The sequence below is a fragment of the Strongylocentrotus purpuratus genome, unplaced genomic scaffold, assembly GCF_000002235.5.
Source record: "Strongylocentrotus purpuratus isolate Spur 01 unplaced genomic scaffold, Spur_5.0 spur5_scaffold_1, whole genome shotgun sequence".
Classification (NCBI taxonomy): Eukaryota; Metazoa; Echinodermata; class Echinoidea; order Camarodonta; family Strongylocentrotidae; genus Strongylocentrotus; species Strongylocentrotus purpuratus.
This window is the reverse complement of record NW_022145594.1, coordinates 31,224,827-31,247,748: the sequence shown is the minus strand read 5'-3', so window position 1 is coordinate 31,247,748 and position 22,922 is coordinate 31,224,827. Positions and strand designations below refer to the sequence as shown.

Sequence of the window (22,922 nt, the reverse complement as noted above, 5' to 3'; positions counted from 1 at the left end):
TCTATTGAGGTACCTAGAAAAGGAAACAAAAAGACATGTCATGCATCAACAATAGTATATATATGTATGATGTGCAGACAATAAGTTATTATCTGTTCTCATTTAATCTTGAAAAGTTGACAACAATAAATACATCAGAAATTTGTTTTTATGTTCATGTGTATAATGTTATGAATATCCTAAACAAAAACATGTTGATATTCAGAAGAAATTATCACACTTTTAAAGGTGCACCTGTTACAAGGCCAGGATCACAGACCCAATCACTTTCTCCTGACCTGATCAAGAGATGTGCTGATGATTTCAAATTCAAGTACCGGACAGCTTTCTGTAAGATCAGAGATGATCCTCTCGACCCTGATTCCATTGTACCATTCACAGACATGTACACAAACCTTGTCCTGGAAGAGGAATATCGGAAAAAACGCAAGCGACCACTTGAGTACAGTGATCTCTTTAAACTCGAAGTCAATGGAGAGTTCCCCAAGCGGATCATGGTTCAGGGAGAGGCTGGGGCTGGAAAGACAACATTCTGTGCTAAGATTGCCTGGGACTGGATAAATGACAGTCCTGCTGTCCCAAAGTTTGTGTGGGTACTTGTTGTCCCTTTTTGTGAAGCCAAACAATACACGATCGGTGAAATTGCCAAGTCATATCTCTCCAAGGACAACCCAGCAACAGCCTGCCAGATCACTGAGTACATTCGTTCAAATCCAACTCATGTATTCATTGCATTAGATGGATTAGATGAGTTTAAGGGCAAGGTTGTACAGGAAGGGGAAGCTGGTTCAAAGTCTGAATGTCACCAGCCAAAGTCTGCTGATCAAACCAAGGCAAGATCAGAATCAAAGCAAAAGGTAATGCAGCCAAAGTCATCAAGTGCCACTTCGCAGCCAAGAGTCAACAGTGCAGAGGCAAGTGGAAGTTCTGCAGAGAGAGGTGACATTGCACTTACAGACATTCTGCGTTCAGATGAACTTGCCACTTGCCCGGTGTTGGTGACAAGTCGCCCATGGAAGGTCACAGAGATAAGAGATAATGATAGTCTGAGGAAGCTGTACACTTTCATTCATGTGGAAGGTTTTAGCAAGAATAGTGTGGAGGTTTACATTCACAAGTACTTTCCAGAAGATGTGGCCAAAGCAGATCAGCTTATCCAATTAACCAAAGACAATGTCATCATATCTGAGAATATGGCCCCGTATCCTATCTACATAGCTATGCTCTGTCTTATGTGGAGAGAACTTGGTGACAAAAAACAAGAAAAGTTGAAGTCATTACAAACTTTTTCTCAAATATTTGATGAAATGTTTGAATTCTTGAAGGTGCATTATGCTCAGAAAGAGATTGCAGATTTAGACAGCCCATCTTTCCAAGCATTTCGCTCTCAAATTGAGAAGCTCATGGAACCAGTTGCCAAAGTTGCTTTCACCGGGCTACAAGAAAACACCCTTAGTTTCCAAGAAGGTGATTTTGAACAGTGCTCAGACTCCATTGAAACAGCTTGCAGAGTAGGGGTGTTGTCTAAGGAGAAAAAATTGTCATCTATACATGATAAGAGCAGTTTATTCCTGCAGTCTACTTTCTTCTTTCCACACAAACTATTTCAGGAGTACATGGCTGGAGTCCATCTTGCTTCTTTGTATGAATTCGATCACAATGAATTCAACAGGCTGATTGAGCAAGTAGTGCTGCCTAGGAAGGAAGAGTTTAGGTATCTCCTGTACTTCACTGTATCACGGAAGAAAGCCATTGCCGGGCATGTCATGAAATGCATGTTACAGGGCGACATCGAAGACGACATGTACTTGGATGAACAATTTTTGGTTGATGTAACCTTTGAGAGTCAGGACCTAGATACTGCAGCCTTGGCGAGGGGTGGAATGTCATTTCTGACAATAAGCGAATCCATGAAAGCACACACCATAGCAGGTTATGTATTCACTGGACTAGGTGTATATAAAGATGTGGTAAGTTTAATATCTTACATACATTAATAAGTATTATAATTTAAAGGGGATGTCCACCCTGATATTAAGTTGGTTTGAATAGAAGCAGAAAATGAGAAAAACAGGTCAGTGACAGTTTGAGCCAAATATTATTAAAATGAATTAAAATTCAAAATGTTCCTATTTTAATCAAATATTGCTCAAACTTTCTATTATTTGTTTCTCTTCTTTTCCTACTTTTATTAAAACCAATTTAAAATCAGGGTGGACTTCCCCTTCAATTGCAAACCCCAACAGGCATCTACAGACATACATTTTTCTTAGGAATGGCTATTTAATGGGTTTTTTATTTATTCATTTATTCATAGTATTAAACAAAATATGATTAGCAGCCAATGGCTGAATTGTTCACACTTTACAAGCATGTTTTAAAATTACATAAAATACAATACTAAATATGGTAAGAATATCCAAAAGCCAGATGATACTCATGGTACATAGAACACTGTAGATTAAATAATTTAAGAAAAACAGAACAAATATAAGTCATGAAACATAATTCATGGAGAGAATTAAATTGCACTTTTGATCAATATATTATGTCCATCGTTCCCACCATTCTATTCGTCCTCTTCTTCCCCCTCTCTCTCCCTTTCTCTCTCTTTCTCTCTCTCTCTCTCTTTCTCTCTCTCTCTCTCTCTCTCTCTGTCTCTCTTGCCTGTGGGTTGTTGGCAGATATATCAATAATTTGGTTACAGATATTTGGTTTAATTCAAAGTTCAAAGTATTTATGATAAGTTCAAAAGAGAATATAATTCTAATTAACGGTATGAGTATTAAAAAGATTTAAGAAATATTGCATAATTACAATTTAAAACCGTCAAATTGTTCAATAAATTGTATCGAATTATTTTGCAGGGCTTGAATAGCGTGTAAAATTGTACACATGGTCTAATAGTCTAATTAACACTAATAATTTACAACAATGACAAGATAAACGCATTAAACTGAGGATAATGGGATTGTGCTAGTAGTTTTACCTAAGTATGATGCACAACAGATTTATTTATGGATCCCCCTCCCCCTTTACTTTAAATTTAAATTCAAGAGCCTGATGAGGTAGAGGAGGAGCACTTCTTTTGAAGCGCTCCGTTTTAAGACTTAGGACTAGGTTTGGCCATTTCGCAGTGATCGACAATGTAAAGTTGATCGCAATGGAGGAAGCCGGTGGTGAAAGTTTGATGATGGGCTGGTCAATCTTTTGAACAGACTCGATGCTAGTTTCTCTCGTCATTCATTGGGAGTGGGCAGTTCCAATTCTTTTAGAGCATGTTGGTAAGTACAGTAGTGCAGTCCAAGCACAAGGCAGCATGCTCATTTTTTGGATTCTTTCAATCTGATTACTTTGGTTTTCAGTTAGCCCAGAGGGCCAAGCAGGGGCACAGTATTCTACCATATGGGCCGAACGTAAGAACAGTAGACAAATTCAATCATTTGCTGGAAGTTTGAATCTGTTTAATATTCTGAGCATGTATAGTTTTGTGCTTGCTCGCTTGACAATATTATTCACATGATATGAACATTTCAGATCATGTTTAACCAGTACTCCAGGGGGGTGTTTCATAAAGCTGTTCGTAAAGTTACGCATGACTTTACAAATGACTTATATATGAAAAGCCAAATGGGATGCTCAATCATTTTTAACTGCATCAACTTAAGTTGAACTGTGCAGATGTAGATTAATTAAAGTAACGCTGCCTTCCGTGCGTCCTTCCGTGCGTCCGTAACAAATTTGGTTTCTGATTGATAACTTCGGTAATGTTTGATGGATTTTAATGAAATTTGATATGAAGGTACATGATATCGAAATACAGGCTAAGTTTGATTTCGGAGTATGTAGGCCAAAGGTCAAAAGTCATAGCTCATTAAATATGCGAAGAAATACAATCTGGTTTCCGATCGATAACTTTAGTAATGTTCGACAGATTTTAATGAAATTTGATATGGAGGTACATGGTATTAAAAGACAGGCTAAGTTCAATTTCCGGGTATTTTCATATACCCATCACTATAGGCATATGATAAATATCAACAGTCAACTATTTGAATTAGTTTTATTGGACTACCAACCCTTTTCTGGTTGGAAAATAAACTGTCTGCTTGAAATGGCATCCTACACCTCAGTTTTGCTGCAACCAGTCCTCTTGATCATTTGATGCTCAGACTTCAGAGTAACCCTTAATTTTGATGGATGGAATAATTTAGGGCCCTTTAAAAATGGCCTTTACCATGCTGCATTGCAGATAAAATGTTATAGCAGGCCTTCCTTTGCAAATAAATTTGGGATCATATAGGTTTCGTAGCACTACTCTGATGATATCGACCACTGTATTAAGTAACCATTCTGTAATCATTCAATGAGACTTTCTTAATGCAGGCCGAGTGACAGAAGCATCAACAAAATCTGAGGTGGTCTTAAACTTTATCAATGGACTCTGACTTTCTCATATTTTAATTTTTCGTTTGTTTTGTTTTTGTTTTTGCTTTTGATTTAGATCGATCTTGGAGTAAATGGAGAATTTGGACCAATTATATCACATGATATGGGGGAGATTATATGCTCTGTGCCCTCTCTAAAGGATGTTACACTACTTCAAGCTGCCTTGCACAGTGACTTCTATGCAGTTCTTGCTAAAGAAGGAAACAAGTCCAAGGTGAGTGAAAAAACACATTGTAATGCCGTAGTCTAGCCTAAGGGGGCGCTTTGTCAAGACGCAGAACATCAATCGCTTGAAAATTTGAAAAATCACTGTGATTACAGTTGTAGAAAAAAAATTAAGTTGGGTCAGGAATTTAAAAGTTAAAAACTAAAATGTGTATTGTTTTTGTCATTCTGTCACTTTGCATCCTCCCAGTAAGATTTACACGAGGATGTTGCAAAATTTTCTCACAACAAAATACAAAATTGTAGTGGGAGAGGGGGGGGGGGGTAAACCTTCCCCCTTCAGTTGCCAAACTTCCTTAAATATCCCACCCACCTCCTCCCCCCCCCCCCTGCCATGACAAGATATTGCTGCCCCTGAATGTTTGATTTAGGGATAAACCATAATAAACTTGAGTATTGAATGGGAAATGCACATTGGGAGTCAATACATGCAAAGTGTTCAAATAATTTAAAGCCTATCAGAAAAGGTTTTTATTGCCAAGTCTTGAATTATATTTAGTGTTCACTTAACTTCTTTCTGATTTTACGTTCATGACATGTTGCATTAACCTCAATTTAAAATTTCTGCATCATGTCAGGGTTTCTTTTTACAATTTAGTTTTGACTATACAACCGTCTGTAGTGTATATTGGATTCCGGACCAAAGTTTGTGAAGTCAAAGAATCAATTTGGAGAATGTTCTAAAGTAATATGAATCAAATATGACATTTATTTTTAAAATTGCCACTCACAGGCCAACAGCTTTTTTGGCTAAAATCACAGGGCACATACCTGCATAAATGTAAATAAAAATATGGCTGATGATGATGATATCTAATTGAAAAGGGAATTGAGATGAAAATAAGAGATGAACTTGCATTTTAAGAATGTTATTCAATTTGTCGACAAACTCGATTTCCTGGTACATCATAGTTATTTTCATTTAAAGCGACTACCTATATTCTTTATTTCTGATATTACTGTTTTTCTTTCCTAATCACTGTCTGAGTCGCTGCTACTGTCACTGATTTTCGCTGCTCTGATGTCATATTTGATGTCCTGCATCCTGCTAAATTTGCTTGATAGTCCTTGGTAGCGGCACCCTATGTAGCACGGTATTTCCTTCTTAGCACATGAGCAGTTCTTCTTGCACCCTTCAGTACATCCGCATGATATAGCCTTGAAACGGTCCAGGCTTGATGGGTACTTCGAACAGGAAGCACGTGCTGATCATCCAGATTCCACCCAAATTCTGTCCAGGGTGGGGTTTTAGGCTTGGCAATGTGTGCTCTCTTATTCATCATCGTTGCAAGGGCATGCAGCTCTCTTTACATGAAGAAAAAATGCATCTCCTGTTTGGGGGGGGGGGGAGGAGCCTTAAGAGAGTATAGATCTGTTGTTCAAAAACTTGTATGCTCTTTGATTGCCCAGATCAGACTCCTTGAAGTCATCACTTGCTGAGGTGTTAATATATGTTGTGATGGCCCTAATACCTCCTTGATTAGTTCTCTGGATACAACGTCAGTGATGGCCCTTGCCTTGGGGTTCTCACCAAGTCAACAATCTTTAGTTCTCCATCACTACAATGATCTGTGTCATACGCAGAAGAGCAGTTACTTCATCACTCTTCCCTGATTTAGCTCTTGTGGGCCCAGACTTCTTTTGTTTCTTGTTTTGTGTGTGGAACGTGTTCAGCTTCATAATACTTGTCTTCTTCTGAAGACTGGATAGTGATTGAGACAGTGCCTCCAAACCTATTTGTTTAACACTGCTCAAGTTGTCCTAAACTGTGCAATCAGCACATTGCCCAGTTGACACATTTATCAGGGATGTTGTAGTTGCACTGGATGGATTCGTCTCGACTGCTACCATTTACCTTGATGACCATCTCTGTGTCCCTTGTTACTCGACATACACCAGATTCATTGTTACGGCTGGGTGAAAGAAGATGCAGCATCGATATTTACTGTGCAGAGACAGATGTGATGGGTTTTAATTGTTTAAACCCATTTTATCCATGCGGCGGGGTTAGGTGTAATTCCGTCATGACCGCTTTCTTCTTTACTTGACATCTGCATTTGTCTGTTCAAGAAGCATGTCAGGAGAAACACAATTGTGCTTGCCATCTGCTCTCCTTGCAACAAATGTACCCGCCATAAGTGCTTCATGTACATCAGGGGCTGTTTTAGGAAGATTTTTCATCTCATCAAGATAGAGAGGCAGAGACTGATGCCCATATTTGTAATGCCCTGCTGCTTTGAGGTAAGGTATCATTCAATATGATTCACAGACATGTCCTACCCAGTCAGCTTCTCGCTGGTAGTAGTTAAATCTATGCAGAACATCAGGAAGGTGGACCAGAAGATTGCTGTTGGTTGATCAACCATTGATTCTGGGAAAAGTTCCTGAATGGCTGATAACTGTTCATGGGAATTCTGAAGCATTTGCAACTTTTCAGTGGCAGTGATGTCTTTTTCATAGAGCATTTTCAAGACAGATTCCACCTCAGACTGCCAGTGATCTGTTTCTCTGTCTGCTGCCCATCATGTCTATAATGCTTCCTAGTAGAGGCGCCACATAGTTTCGCTCAGGATTCTGAGGGCATGTATGGCCTGGTAGTAGTCGGCTTTATCACCAAACATCTTCTTGGCGGCCCCTTCCTGGCACAGACCAGCTGCAACAAGAAAATCTTCTGCACCTGCCGCCCTAAAGATCTGCAAACTGCTTTCATGTAGTTGTGAGCTTGATGAAAGCCACCCAGCAGTAAGACCACATTGCTGAACTCACTACGATGCTTGTCTCTGATGGCTACAGCGAGCTCATATGTAGCCTGATCTCCAGTTATAATTGTGTATTTGATACCACGTGCATGTGATGTCCTGACAAGTCAAATCATCATTTCCTTTAGTACAGTAGGGTCAGTTGGAGAAGATGGGATCAGAGGAAGATAGCCAATGATTCTAGCCTGTCTATGTGGATGGAGGTCAGCACGGAATGAGGAAAAGCCCGGAAGTCCTGCTTCTAAAACTCTAGGAGCATCCACCAGTTGCGAAGTTGTGATCATTCTACCGAGGCGCCACATAAGCAGAACGTCCTCAGTCTTCATGGCCATCTGAAGAGTGAGTGAGTCTGGAACCATATTGTATGCAGATGTGAATGAAATCTCAGTTGAATTTTTCTCACACATCTCTTTCTTACACTTCACAATCTGCTCTAAGAATCTTTGATGCTTGCAGGAGTGTACATGTATGGTGTTTTCCCTCGATATCATCTCCTTCTAGGTGCCTCAGTTTTTTCAGTGCGTCACCAAGTGGTAATGTGGAAGCACATATAAATCCTGAACCTTTGGTTTGATTGAGAACCAAAATATGTGACCCATAGTATTCATGTAATGTATGTTTCAAGATGGTCGCCCGGTATTTATCTCCTTTATCGACACCAAGCTCCTCAAGAATGTCTCGGTACCTTACGCGGATGATTCTATGAGGAATGTGGACAGACCAGGAGCTGGAAAAGAGGAGCTTCTAGCTCATCTACTTCATCATAAGGGTTTAACTTTGACCGACCAGAATGCGAAGAGCCTTAAATTTGTTCATATATGTTGTTACACACGTAACTGGATGAAGAATAGGCTTATCACAGATTCTTGTTGGCATATGATGCATTTTGTGTAGTCAGTGCTCATATCTTTGGAAGATTTCTTAGCAGGCACATGCTTCATGGACATGGCACTATCTGCCACACATTTTCTTGGCTGGTTACTCATCTTGCTGTAGGAACCTATAATATAGAGGGGTGTATCATTTGAATAATAGTTGCACTGTATTCATATTTCATATAAACCTAACTTTGAAATGTTACTTTACATTAGCAGGCAAACTTTCACTCTTTCTTGTAATTCTTGTAAGATCTTAAAAGACAGACCCAGGAATTCTGAAATTCATCTAGTATGAGGTTGCTTTGGTCAATGTCACCCTCTTATACCTATATCAATTATAAAACAACATTGAGATAGGGGTAATAGGTATATTAGTATTGGATTAACAGGAGCATTGGATGTAACAAACATGTAAAGTCATCACAAAAGGTTGCAAATCCGATTTAAGTGTTCTGATCCAAAACACAAGATGGAACAAAATTTATGCTACATTATATTAAGGTTTATTCTAATCTACAAGTGTTAAAGTGGAACTAGTATAAGAAACTATATATTTATTGGTTCACTTTCTCTTATATTTACATCAGGTAATGTTTTAATACAGAGTCCTTTCTGGATTAGTCATTTATAGAACTTCATTAAAATATTTGTAGATCCAGACAGGATTCTATGTTTTATTTGACCATGTCATACAAAAACCAAGATTCTACAATTACCTTACACAATTTGTATTAATTACAAATCAGAATTACTAATTTTTGGGGGAATTTATGAATTGCCCCTGCCACTTGTGTCTCCCCCATCGCCCAGCCCAACCGTTCACTGTCCCTTCAATCATTAAGAAAAAGGATAGAATGCAATTAGATGATTCACGTTTCAGTTGCAAGGGCAAACCTGACAGATATGCGGCAATGACGACGCACGTTAAACGTATCATCAAGGAACTGGTCTGTGCATATTGTCCAAAATGAACTTTACTACGCTATACATTTTTTTACATAAAAATCAATGAACCTGTAATTTTCAGATCGTATTCAACTAATATTATGAAGGTTTTCTATATATTTTTATTTCTTCAGTTTCAAAAGTGATTGAAATATGGAGAAATAACTCCACCAGGTGTAAATGGGTACCTGATATTATTCAGCACTAGTTACTTTGGCAGCTCGGCTACGACCAGGGTAATATGCGTAAAGCACCATGAGCGTCAGAGCTTGGCGGATACTGGTGCTATATAATTATCCTATTATTTATTATTATTATTATTATGTAAAATAAATTCAATCATTGTGAATGTGGTATCATGTAGATAATTTAATTTTCTTTCATTGATACCACATGCATGGTAAAATGATGTTCTGTTACAAAATTATCTTCTAATTATTGACTATTTTTTTTCCAGAAAAATATTGCCAGGGTAGTCCACCTAGAAATTGTGCAGGAAGATCCTCTGATCATGTTTATACCGACCGACCTACAACATCCCGACCAAAACCCCCCAAATTAAGGTTTTGCCCCCTAGGTATTCAGCTATTTTGTTGTTGCCTTGATGGTATTATGTCTTCATTCAACAGAACTATAGTACATACAAATTATTAAAACATAGCAGGCCACATAATTCGAACCACAAAGGAAAATTATAGTAAGGAATGTATATGTTCTATAGCTAGACCACTTTCATGTACAATATAACATCTATTATTATAATCATCATAATCATTTTACACTTGTAAATAAAATTATCATTCTTTAAACTCTCTAATAGAATATTATCTTTAGCAATGCTGGTCTAAATATTTGAATTACAATGAAAAGGTGCTATACTGAATATTTTACTGAGAAGATTTGCATTTAATTCACATACCTCTAAAATACAGTAGAATCACTGCAATTCGCTCCTACGCTCAGGAATTCCTGATCTTCCTCTTACCTGAATCTTCAGTATGGTCATATCCTATTGGACTGTCATCCCTGACTCTTGACAAAGGCCTTATATTTTCATGCACTTTTGATCTTACTATAATGTACATAAAAATCACCTGAAGGTACTAAGTATTTTAAAACATATAAATAATACACATTCTGACTTCTCACTGTCTGATTTAACTTATAAAAGTATAAAAAGGACTAATATTGGGAAAACTACTCTGTGCAAATAAATACTAGCCCCAACAAGACCCTTTCATTGATGCGGTCTCTGACCACATGTTTACAAAATTCCTGCTCCCCCTCCATCTACCAGTGTTAACCCTATTTAGCCCGTGGGGGGGGGGCTTTAGAAGCCCCCCCCCCCCTCGACATTTTACGCGATAATTTTTTAACGCAAGAAAATCTTGCACTGAAATTTTGTGACTTTTTTCTTTCGAGTCTTGCGCATCTTTTGAAAGAAATTTTTTGAAAATCAAACCTACCATTATGAAGTCACGTGTCAGTTTGTCTTTGTATGTCAGCCCGAAAATCGCTCATTTTTGTTTTTTGTGTAACAAACATGGAAATCTCATTTTTCAAATAAAGAGATAAAACATTGGTTATTTGGTCTTGTTTATAGTTTAGGTGTTTATTTTTGGGTCCCCCCCCCCCCCCGGGCTATGCAGTTTCAAAATAGCCCGGGCTAAATAGGGTTAAACCAATTTCAGTCATTCAATTTCTGTACAGATCAAGACTCTCTGCCTTCATGATGTTGAGTGCCTCACACCAGCCTCATCACATGATGACAGCTAGTAAACAAAAGTTATATAAAGAGAAACATACATGTTGATCTAGAAGTATATGTAAATTAATGAAATTGAAAATCTATTTGGCAAATTAACGTAACCTTCATATTGTAGTTATGTTCAAGATGAGCTGGGTATTACTCAGCGTCCTGTGTTTGTTTTTGTTCATAAATATTTTGGATGGATGCAATTACTCAGATGAATATGCAGTAGTTACATGTACTACGGCTATAATAGTAAAAGTTAGTCCTATAAATCTTTTTTGATGCATTTTCTGCGCCCACTACCCTGAACTAACCGATTTCTGAACTTAACCCAGCACTAAAATCTATAATAAACCGTAAGACTAAACCTAAGGTCAAAACCTATTTGCAGCTCTCATGCGGATCCTATATATATTTGTGACTTAATAAAGCCCAGAACATTTGTCAACTGAGCTTAGCCATACACATACATGGATATTGGAGCACCCAGTTATATTTGCAGTCATTCAATAAATACATGTATTCTGGTAATGTACTTTAATGAATCACTGTTTGTATCACTATGTAGTGAGAAAATGCACTATGGCTGTGTTTGTCGATCCTCCTGTTGTTTTAACGCATGCCCATCAACAATTTTTCTGTGCTTTCCATCCTGTACTAACCAAATTCTTAACTTGATCCCTGCACCAAAAAGTATTCCTATCACTAAACCTGAGCTCAAACCTATTTGTAGCCCTTATCCAAATCCTATATTTGACTATATAAAGCCCATTACATTTGTCACCCAAGCATAGTATATCAGAGCACCCAGTTATATTTGCAGTAATTCAATGAAAACGTGTACTCTGGTAATGTACTTGTATGAATCACTGTTTGTATACATGTAGGTCCAAAATGTCGTGCTTAAAGATGTTGAGTGTCCAACATCAGCCTCTTCACATTACCTAGTGGATGCTTTGTGTTCCATGCCAAACCTGACTCGCCTGATACTACAGGGAAAGGATTTCCAGGAGGAGTTCTATTCTGCACTGAATGCAAAGGCGTCAACCTTCCAGGTGTGTATGTGTGTTTGTACTCTATATCCATGCCATGATGAATTCAGGTACACATGCAGCAGTGGAGATGAATTTAAGGAGTTATCATATTTTAGCAACATGCTGTTAATATTTTGTCAATGTGTTAATTTTTTTATATGAAAAAAAAAAATAGTCTTAGCAGACAAAGGAACAGTATTATAAAAAGAGGGGTTTTCATGTGCAGTGTAAGATACAGAATTCAGATGGCTCGAGTTAAAAATATGATGTTCTGCAAAAAACATCACTTTTAAAGGATTGCCTCAGAAAAGATATTTTGGTTTAATGAAGACTAACTTAAAGTTTTTAAGTAAGCTTTTTGGGGGGATGGAGAGTGTCATGTCGCTACTTATGCAGTAAAACAATTTCAGTATAAACAGATTACGGAAGTACTCTAAAGACTAGTGGATACAAATAATTTTGTTTGTAATTTTCATATTTTTAAGTTCAGAGCAATTCATATAGTGGGAATTATATCCTCATGGGTCTGAAAGTAGTATCTTAGTATACTTCAGATTCAATACTCACTAAACAAGAATGAAGATCTAGATCACAGTACTTATTTTAAGCAAATCTACATGTACACACTCTACATACACATTCATGTATAATGCATTCATTTAGTCACAAATGTATTATAGCAGTAAGGCAATGTCAAAAATGTGTCTAAATAATCAAAAAAGTGATAGTTTCTTTGTTTTATATTTAATTCTCCAAAGACAAATACATCTCTATTTATTAAAATCAGTTACCCGTTTATAGGTATTATACATTCTAAAATAATTGTTATCAACCATTGTTCATGTAGAGGTGTTCGTGGTCTATTGGATAGGTCACTGTATGGACATGAACCATGAGGTATGGGGTTCGAATCCCTGCCATACGTAGCACTCATGTTGTTTGGCAAGACATTAATCTACATTTGCCAAACTTGTCCTAGGTGAAGTAATATAAGTGGGTACCTGTTAGGATATATTCCTTGAATGCATCACTATGTAGTATGAAGTAAGAAAATGCACTACGTCTGTATAATTTGTCTATCCTCCTGTTGTTTAATGCATATGCCCCATCAACAATTTTTCTGTGCTTTCCATCCTGTACTATCCAAATTCTTAACTTGATTCCTGCACCAAAAAGTATTCCTATCACTAAACCTGAGCTCAAACCTATTTGTAGCCCTTATCCAAATCCTATACTTGACTATATAAAGCCCATTGCATTTGTCACCCAAGCATAGCCATACACATACATGAATATCAGAGCACCCAGTTATATTTGTAGTAATTCAATGAAAACGTGTACTCTAATAATGTACTTGTATGAATCACTGTTTGTATACATGTAGGTCTACACTGTCTGGCTTAAAGATGTTAGGTGTCCAACAACAGCCTCTTCACATTACCTAGCGGATGCTCTGTGTTCCATGCCAAACCTGACTGACCTGATACTACATGGAAAGGATTTCCAGGAGGAGTTCTATTCTGCACTGAATGCAAAGGCGTCAACCTTCCAGGTGTGTATGTGTGTTTGTACTCTATATCCATGCCATGATGAATTCAGGTACACATGCAGCAGTGGAGATGAATTTAAGGAGTTATGATATTTTAGCAACATGCTGTCAATATTTTGTCAACGTGTTAATTTTTTTATATATTTAAAAATATGATGTTCTGCAAAAAACATCACTTTTAAAGGATTGACTCAGAAAAGATATTTTGGTTTAATGAAGACTAACGAAGACTAACTTAAAGTTTTTATGTAAGCTTTTTGGGGGGATGGAGAATGTCATGTCGCTCCTTATGCAGTAAAACAATTTCAGTATAAACAGATTACGGAAGTACTCTAAAGACTAGTGGATACAAATAATTTTGTTTGTAATTTTCATATTTTTAAGTTCAGAGCAATTCATATAGTGGGAATTATATCCTCATGGGTCTGAAAGTAGTATCTTAGTATACTTCAGATTCAATACTCACTAAACAAGAATGAAGATCTAGATCACAGTACTTATTTTAAGCAAATCTACATGTACACACTCTACATACACATTCATGTATAATGCATTCATTTAGTCACAAATGTATTATAGCAGTAAGGCAATGTCAAAAATGTGTCTTAATAATCAAAAAAGTGATAGTTTCTTCTTTGTTTTATATTTAATTCTCCAAAGACAAATACGTCTCTATTTATTAAAATCAGATACCCGTTTATGGGTATTATACATTCTAAAATAATTGTTATCAACCATTGTTCATGTAGAGGTGTTCGTGGTCTATTGGATAGGTCACTGTATGGACATGAACCATGAGGTATGGGGTTCGAATCCCTGCCATACGTTGCACTCACGTTGTTTGGCAAGACATTAATCTACATTTGCCAAACTTGTCCTAGGTGAAGTAATATAAGTGGGTACCTGTTAGGATATATTCCTTGAATGCATCACTATGTAGTATGAAGTAAGAAAATGCACTACGTCTGTATAATTTGTCTATCCTCCTGTTGTTTAATGCATATGCCCCATCAACAATTTTTCTGTGCTTTCCATCCTGTACTATCTAAATTCTTAACTTGATCCCTGCACCAAAAAGTATTCTTATCACTAAACCTGAGCTCAAACCTATTTGTAGCCCTTATCAAAATCCTATATTTGACTATATAAAGCCCATTGCATTTGTCACCCAAGCATAGCCATACACATACATGTATATCAGAGCACCCAGTTATATTTGCAGTAATTCAATGAAAACGTGTACTCTGGTAATGTACTTGTATGAATCACTGTTTGTATACATGTAGGTCCACACTGTCAAGCTCATTAGGTGTCCAACATCAGCCTCTTCACATTACCTAGCAGATGCTTTGTGTTCCATGCCAAACCTGACTGAACTGACACTACGTGGACAGGATTTCCAGGAGGAGTTCTATTCTACACTGAATGCAAAGGCGTCAACCTTACAGGTATGTATGTGTGTTTGTACTCTATATCCATGCCATGATGAACTCAGGTACACATGCAGTAGTGGAGATGAATTTAAGGAGTTATGATATTTTAGCAACATGCTGTCAATAATTATTCAACGTGTTAATTTTTTTATATGAAAATGTATAATAGTCTTAGTAGACAAAGGAACAGTATTATAAAAAGAGGGGTTTTCATGTGCAGTGTAAGATACAGAATTCAGTTGGCTCGAGTTAAAAATATGATGTTCTGCAAAAAACATCACTTTTAAAGGATTGCCTCAGAAAAGATATTTTGGTTTAATGAAGACTAACTTAAAGTTTTTAAGTAAGCTTTTTGGGGGGACTTGATCCCTGCACCAAAAAGTATTCCTATCACTAAACCTGAGCTCAAACCTATTTGTAGCCCTTATCCAAATCCTATATTTGACTATATAAAGCCCATTGCATTTGTCACCCAAGCATAGCCATACACATACATGTATATCAGAGCACCCAGTTATATTTGCAGTAATTCAATGAAAACGTGTACTCTGGTAATGTACATGTATGAATCACTGTTTGTATACATGTAGGTCCACACTGTCATGCTTGATGTTAGGTGTCCAACATCAGCCTCTACACATTACCTAGTAGATGCTTTGTGTTCCATGCCAAACCTGACTCACCTGATACTACTTGGAAAGGAGTTCAAGGAGGAGCTCTATTCTACACTGAATGCAAAGGCGTCAACCTTACAGGTATGTATGTGTGTTTGTACTCTATATCCATGCCATGATGAATTCAGGTACACATGTAGCATTGGAGTTGAGTTTAAGGAGTTTTTATGCCTCAGTTACGTCTGTCCGTCCGTACGTCTGTACACACGTCTGTACGTACGTCCCGTTCTCGTGATCACGTTATCTGAAGAACCGATTGATGGATTTCTGCCAAACTTTGGTCATGTATGTATCTTGCAGAGCCAAAGAAATGATTATATTTTGGGGTCACGAGGTGAAAGGTCAAAGGTCACAGGGCTCATTATGTATGCAAACACAGCTCGTGATCGCGTTATCTCAAGAACCGATCGATGGATTCCTGCCAAAATTAGGTCATGTATGTTACTTGCAGAGCCGATGAACCGATTAGATTTTGGGGTCACGAGGTCAAAGGTCAAAGGCCACAGCGCACATTATGTATACAAAAACGGCTTGTGATCGCGTTATCTCAAGAGCCGATTGATGGATTCCTGCCAAAACTAGGTCATGTATGTTACTTGCAGAGCCAATGAACTGAGTAGATTCTTGGTTTATAAGGTCAAAGGTCAAAGGTCATGGGCTCATTATGTAAGCAAAAATAGCTTGTGAACGCATTCTCATTAGAAATGACAGATGGATTACTATTTAACTCAGGACATCTTGCAGAGCCAATGAACTGAGTAGATTTTAGGGTCATGAGGTTAAAGATCAAAGGGTCATATATGTATATGAGAAATTGCTTGTAATCACGATATTCTGAGAACCTGTTAATGAATTACATTTGAACTTGAATTCGAAAAATTTCTTCTGTTTTGGTTTGTAATATTGCTCTGATGACGGAGGCATCATTTTCGACTGCGTGCAGTCGAATTCCATCTAGTTTTTTTTTTTTGTTGGGGGGGGGGGAGAGTGTTGTGTTACTAGTTACGCAATAATACAATTTCAGTATAAACAGATCACTGAAGTACTCTAAAGACTAATAGATACAAATAGTTCAAATCAATTCATAAGGTTTGAATAATGTCATCATGGGTCTGAGAGTATACGTCAGATTGAATAGTCACTAAACAAGATGGAGATCTTGATCACAGTGTACTTATTTTAAGCACAGTTTTTGTTTTTGTTCTTGATGTTTTGGACAGGTGCATGATAAGGGAGGAGGGGGTGTCAGCATAAAGTTCTGTTGAAATATTGACCAGTTCAATCAACATAGCTTTTTTGTATGTGTGTGTATTTGGTGGGGAGGGGCAGTGTATAGGAGGTGTCAGTGTAACAAGGACACTAAGTCTATATGCCAGAGAGAGTACTGACCTGGTATGTACATGTATGGTATAGTATTTCAGCCATACTTGAATGGAGGAAAACTACATGAATCACTATCACCAAGCATGCCCATACATTTCTTTTCAGGATTCTTTTCCTCAAATCAGTGATGGAAATTTCATGTTCAATGGAGTTCCCCAAGCGGATTTTGATTCATTCCTGCAGTCACTCACCGACTTTCGACGGTAAGTGAACTATTAAACATAATGAATTACAAATTAATTTTATTGCTATACAACTTACTCCTAGATCCTAATCAAATGATTGGTTAAGCAGGGTCATGTGTGATTCCTTTACTGAGAATATTACATGTTTTTCCATGAAAAAGCATGCTATAGTTTCTAGTACTATTTAACGATCTTTCCACAGCAGGGCATGTAGAGTTTAATATGCTTTATATACTGTGTGTGGATTAATACATGTATATCACTGTGCATTGATGCTTGTAGAGGTAAGTGCCCCTATCCCTGTGTTCGCGCTAAATTAAGCCTATTAATTTGGATTTATTTATCAGAATAACAGTGCATGTACGAAGAAGAGGTACTTTCATTTCATTATTTTTCTTCAAAATATGTATAACTATAATACGACAATGCTCGAATGATGTTTACAACGATGCAATACCTGTTATGAACATATATATCATGCAATTTTACTATGAACAAATCTAAAAATGTTTATATATAAGAAACCATTTAGTATTTAAATACTCCATGTATATCATTTTACGTTCGGTGTAAATCATATTTATCCAAGTTTATAGAAAAACAAGTAAGCCACAAAATGATGGTGTAAATAATCATGACCCACATTCGTAAAACAAACTAGTATTATTATCAAAATCATGGTAATAAAATACATGCCAGAGAAACTAGTGCATTGTCGCAAAATCAAGCATAATACACTTATTCATGGTTACATTTCTACTATTTATACTGGTATTTAAGATCGCCAAAGATAGAATCGGATTGCCTATTACCGTTGAGGAATCTCAACTTCGTACTTCTCTTTCCATTATGTTGTTAACCACTTTCTATATATGCTTTATATGTTTCCTATGTTGTACATGTTGTACTTGTCTTGTATACCCTGCCAGTGACACAGTTGTGTATTGTATACTACATTGTGTCATGGACCTGGGTTCAAATGTTTATACTTTTTTGTTTATTACGCTGCATAAAGATGAAACATATATAAAGCGATAATTACTAAGAACAATCTTGAAAGTCTCTTTAAATCAAATAACAAGGATCTAGGATATTTTTCGTATTAAAAAAAATGGTGGATGTTTTATTCGTTCATTACAGGATCTATCTGCTCTTGTTGAGGCCGGTTAGGCACCTATCCTATTCAGTCTGACGGCTGTGAACAATATATACAAGTGTCCCCAATAAACATATGTTTTAGTTTTCTTGGGTTGTATTCTGTGCAATATACTTTATTACGTCTGCTACATTCAAAAAGTGAAAATTATGTTAATTATCATAAATTGAGGTTGCATGGAATGGGACTAATTGTAGGTGTTGGTGCAGATTTATCTCTAAACTGTACAAATAGCCAGCTTTACATAGAAATTCTCGCTATCGCCAATATGCCCAAAATGCACAGATGAAGCCTCTCTGAAGTAACTTTGAGCCAATGTACATAGGTACGTCTCTGAAAGCTACATCTAGGTTCTTTATTTTTGGTGACGGCAGCAATGACAAACAAGAGAAAGATCCTCCAAATCTTATCGATGTCTAGATTAAAACAATGGAAGGACCTTCTTGAAACTTCAAGAAAATGACAGGCTTAACTTTAGAATATCCCACCAGAATGGAGTATGTCCATTGGTCATCTAAAAAGCCAACGAACCCTTTAATGTAGTCACATCCGTTAATATTTCAGACAAGGTTTCACTCTTGCCAATGAACATAACCAACGAAAGGTGACATTATTATTTCTATGCTTGTACTTGCTCTTTCCAATCACACCACCAAATATGTTAATTTTAGTATGTGTAAAATATTTCATACGTTTTAAGTAATGATCCACTCTTGAAAGCGTTGAGAATCGTTGATAAATCACTGTGAGTACTGTCAGAAAATAGAGTACACAGACACACAATCACAGCCGGCGACTTGGTCACCAAACTATCCCAGAGTGCATTTGAAATAAGGCCTGAATGTAACATGCTGGTATTTGTAATATATTGGTGATATCGAGAATTAATCTAAGACTTTTCTTATTTATCTTTGCTTTAACAGGAAACATTTTTTCACTAGCATAAAAGACAGCATGAATTTCAGAATACCACTTCAGGCCTTCAGTGCCTAGGCCGTGTAACATTGAAAGTTACTATTAATATTATCCAAAATCTTGATTGTACATGCAGGTTTCCCTGATACATGTATCTTCTTCGTTACAGGTAAATACAATGCTTAAAGTGGAGATTTTTACAATTGATTGGATTGTTAGTCACTTCATATGTTACAGGGCCCAGATCCTATCCCCCAAACCTATATTTTATCTTCTTTCCTCAACATCAATTCAGGGAGGATACTTCTGATCTCTCAGAAGAGGAGGATAGCATCTCAGATTCAGACGAGGAGGATTCCTCCTCGGACGAGGATTCCTCCTCGGACGAGGTGGATAACGTCTCAGACGAGGAGGATGACCTATGATGGACATCACAGCCATCAGAATCCCTTCAACCATCAAGATCGCATAGCTGGATTATGTGCTGCTCGATCGTATAGAACTATCTTCAAGAGGGTTCTACGACACTTGCTACTGTGACAGTCTTTCTGCGTCGGCTCCCTACACTAACCAAAATTCCAGCTTCAACCTCAGAAGAGGAGGATTACGTCTCAGACGAGGAGGATGACCTATGATGGACATCACAGCCATCAGAATACCTTCGAGAGCCACACAATGGCAGTGCACAACCATCCAGATTGCACAGTTTGATTATGTGCTACTGGATCATATAGAACTATCTCTGAGTCGGTTGTACGACAGTTGTTCCGCGTCGGTTTCCTACACTTACCAAAATGTTAACTTCAACTTCAGGCCTTACATATTACTGTAAACATAAAATTATAATATTTAACACTAGAAATGAAACAGCAAATTCAATGAACTTCATATCACAACATAGCAACGTTATATTCATACACAATAAATATATCATATTACGTGTACCTAACCGTAAACATTATTACCTGAAGTCAAAATAAAGTGCGACCATAACCCTATATATTTCATAAAGTATAGCCTGGATCATAGGATCAAATGTTGACCCTCATCCATTTCTTCCCCTCATCCACAGGATTCCTTTACATCTACAATCATGCAAAATTCCATATTTACATCACTTGGTCAAACTAAAATTTATATTAAAATTTGTTACCAAAGCAAAAATCAATCATATACTGCATTCAATTTATTTTATATGACAGATTATGACTTAAAATGTAAACACAATAACAAAAAAATTGATGGTCGAAATAAAAACACTTTTTCATGAATTTCTTTTCTCTTAGATTTGTTTGATCAATACATTTTTCGATTTCATGATAAAATTATATAGCTGACATAATATTGTCAAACAACGTAAACGTTTGTTCCACTGGGCTGAAAACAATTCTGTTTTTACCACCATAACAAGCAGCTGGTCAACCAGTTGTGTTACTTAATATCCCAAGGTGTAACGCCTGATCATTAGCAATTCAGAAAAAAATAGCTGTGAAGGATGACTTACTGAAATCTTTTATTTTTGTCTGCACTCATAGAAGTAAGTTGCAAGAATGAAATTTGAAACTTGGGCCCTGTTTTATGAAACTTGTTATCAATAACAAGTTGCAATAACTATTATAAGCTATTGAAATTGTTGCATTTGAATGATTGAGAGCCAATTTGTCATAGAAAATGTGACACTTGTTAATGGTTGCAAGTTTTATGAAACAGGACCGAGAGTTCCTTTGAGCTAGTTTGTCTGGAAATTGGATTTCGTTACGATCGAGGGCCCTCTTGCTTCAAAAGTTGCAATGTCAAACACAACATTACTCAAAAAGTAAACACAATTACTAAATACATGACCCCAATTGGTTGAAAATGTAATTTTGATTTCAACTTTGTATGGAAGAGTACCCAGAATGCAATATTGACTTTGAGGTTGTTTTGTAATGTGTTTGTAATTTTATTAAGTATTTAAATTACCATGTTGTACTTAATTGTATGCATTTTGGTCAGGCTCACACAAGTTGCGTTTACACAGTTGGGCCCCGAAAGTTTACATGTACTGGGAAGAAACTCATTTTACTCAGATTTTCTCAACTTCATTCGTTCCTATCAGGAGTCACTCATCTCAGAGTAATTAGTGATGTATATACTATATATATTAAACAGAGACCATATTTGTTTATCTTCCTGAAGTGCAAAGTTGGTAGGAATGAGTGAAATTGTGATAATGTATATCTGGCCCGACTCTACATGTATGTACATCTACAATTCAGGGATTATTCCAGTACTTGATTATTTTTTTGTTTTTTTCTATTTTTAACTATCAGTAGATATGTACCAAGTTTTGCGTGCCTCATGATTTTTTATATACTATAAACAGAGACAAAATTTATTGTATCTTCCTGAAGTGAAAAGTTGGCAGGAATGAGCGAAACTGTGATAATGTTTATCTGGCCCAACTCTACAATTAAGGAATTATTCCAGTACTTGACAATATTTTTTTTTCTTCTCCATCTTCTTCCATTTGAACTATCAGTAGATGTGTACCAAAGTTTTGTGTGCCTTATGATTTGTATATACTAAAACAGAGATATAATTTGTCTATCGTCCTGAAGTGAAAAGTTAGCAGGAATGAGTGAAGTTGTGATAATGTATATCTGGATCAAATACATGTATGTACATACCACAATTCAAGGATTATTCCAGTACTTAATAGCATTGTTGTATTTTTGTTCTTCCATTTTAACTATCAGGCCTCTGAGTAGATATGTACCAAGTTGTGTGTGTCTTATGCTGAATGCCTGCATAAAGTGGTCATGTGATTTGATATTAGCCTTGATGCCAAGAGCTACTTGTATAGGAGGGAAATATGCATTGAAATCCTGAACTCTGTGACATGTTGAAAATGTCAAAATCACCATTTTTCAATACAAACTGGCATACCAGTGTGTGTTTACTGTAGGACATACTTTCTATCAGTGTATAAAAAAAAAATCAATATTCTTTGAAGGTACATGATTTTTATGAGAAAGATGTAGCAATAAAAGAATGTTTCCAATCTCAAGAAGAAAATCTGATCACTGTTATTCGAATCGGATGATCTTATAGTTTGTAAGTTTACAGCCTTGTATGTATATGATATGCAAAGAATTCTAAATTAACTGAAATGAAAATGTCATTACATCTGGAATATGTTCATAACAATCATGTTTGTGCATACCATGTTTATGTGTACAGAGTATGTGCAAAAGATTAAAGTATTTTTGTATTTCTTATTCCGAGTCTGAATTCATGATTAATTTGTAAGGTTTAAATCCAGAAAGAGGGAGAAGGTAGGGAGGAAGGGAGGCAGGGAAAGAAGGGAATGGAGGGGAGGGAGGGAGATGAGGGTGCATGGGAGTGGAGGATAAAGGGAGGGAAGGGAGAAAGAGATGAGGGTGCATGGTAGTGGAGATGGAGGCTGGAAAGAGAAGAAAGAGCATGAGGGAGGAAAGGGAGAAGAAACGGAGGGAGGACAGGATCAAGGGAGGAAGGGAGAGAGAGAGTTGAGGGTGCATGGGAGTGGAGATGGAGGCAGGAAAGAGCATGAGGGAGGAAAG

At 36.9% G+C, this 22,922-nt stretch overlaps 1 protein-coding gene across 1 annotated transcript; it reads left to right on the top strand.

Annotated features, from left to right (window-relative positions):
* The first annotated feature begins 191 nt into the window (after positions 1-191).
* Positions 192-20,471, top strand: LOC105440111. The gene is made up of 5 exons (XM_030978684.1): positions 192-1,970; positions 4,505-4,663; positions 15,616-15,780; positions 17,188-17,285; positions 19,634-20,471. The coding sequence occupies exons 1-5, from the start codon at positions 192-194 to the stop codon at positions 19,761-19,763; spliced, it is 2,331 nt and encodes a 776-aa protein (XP_030834544.1). The 3' UTR covers positions 19,764-20,471.
* The last annotated feature ends 2,451 nt before the right edge of the window (positions 20,472-22,922 follow it).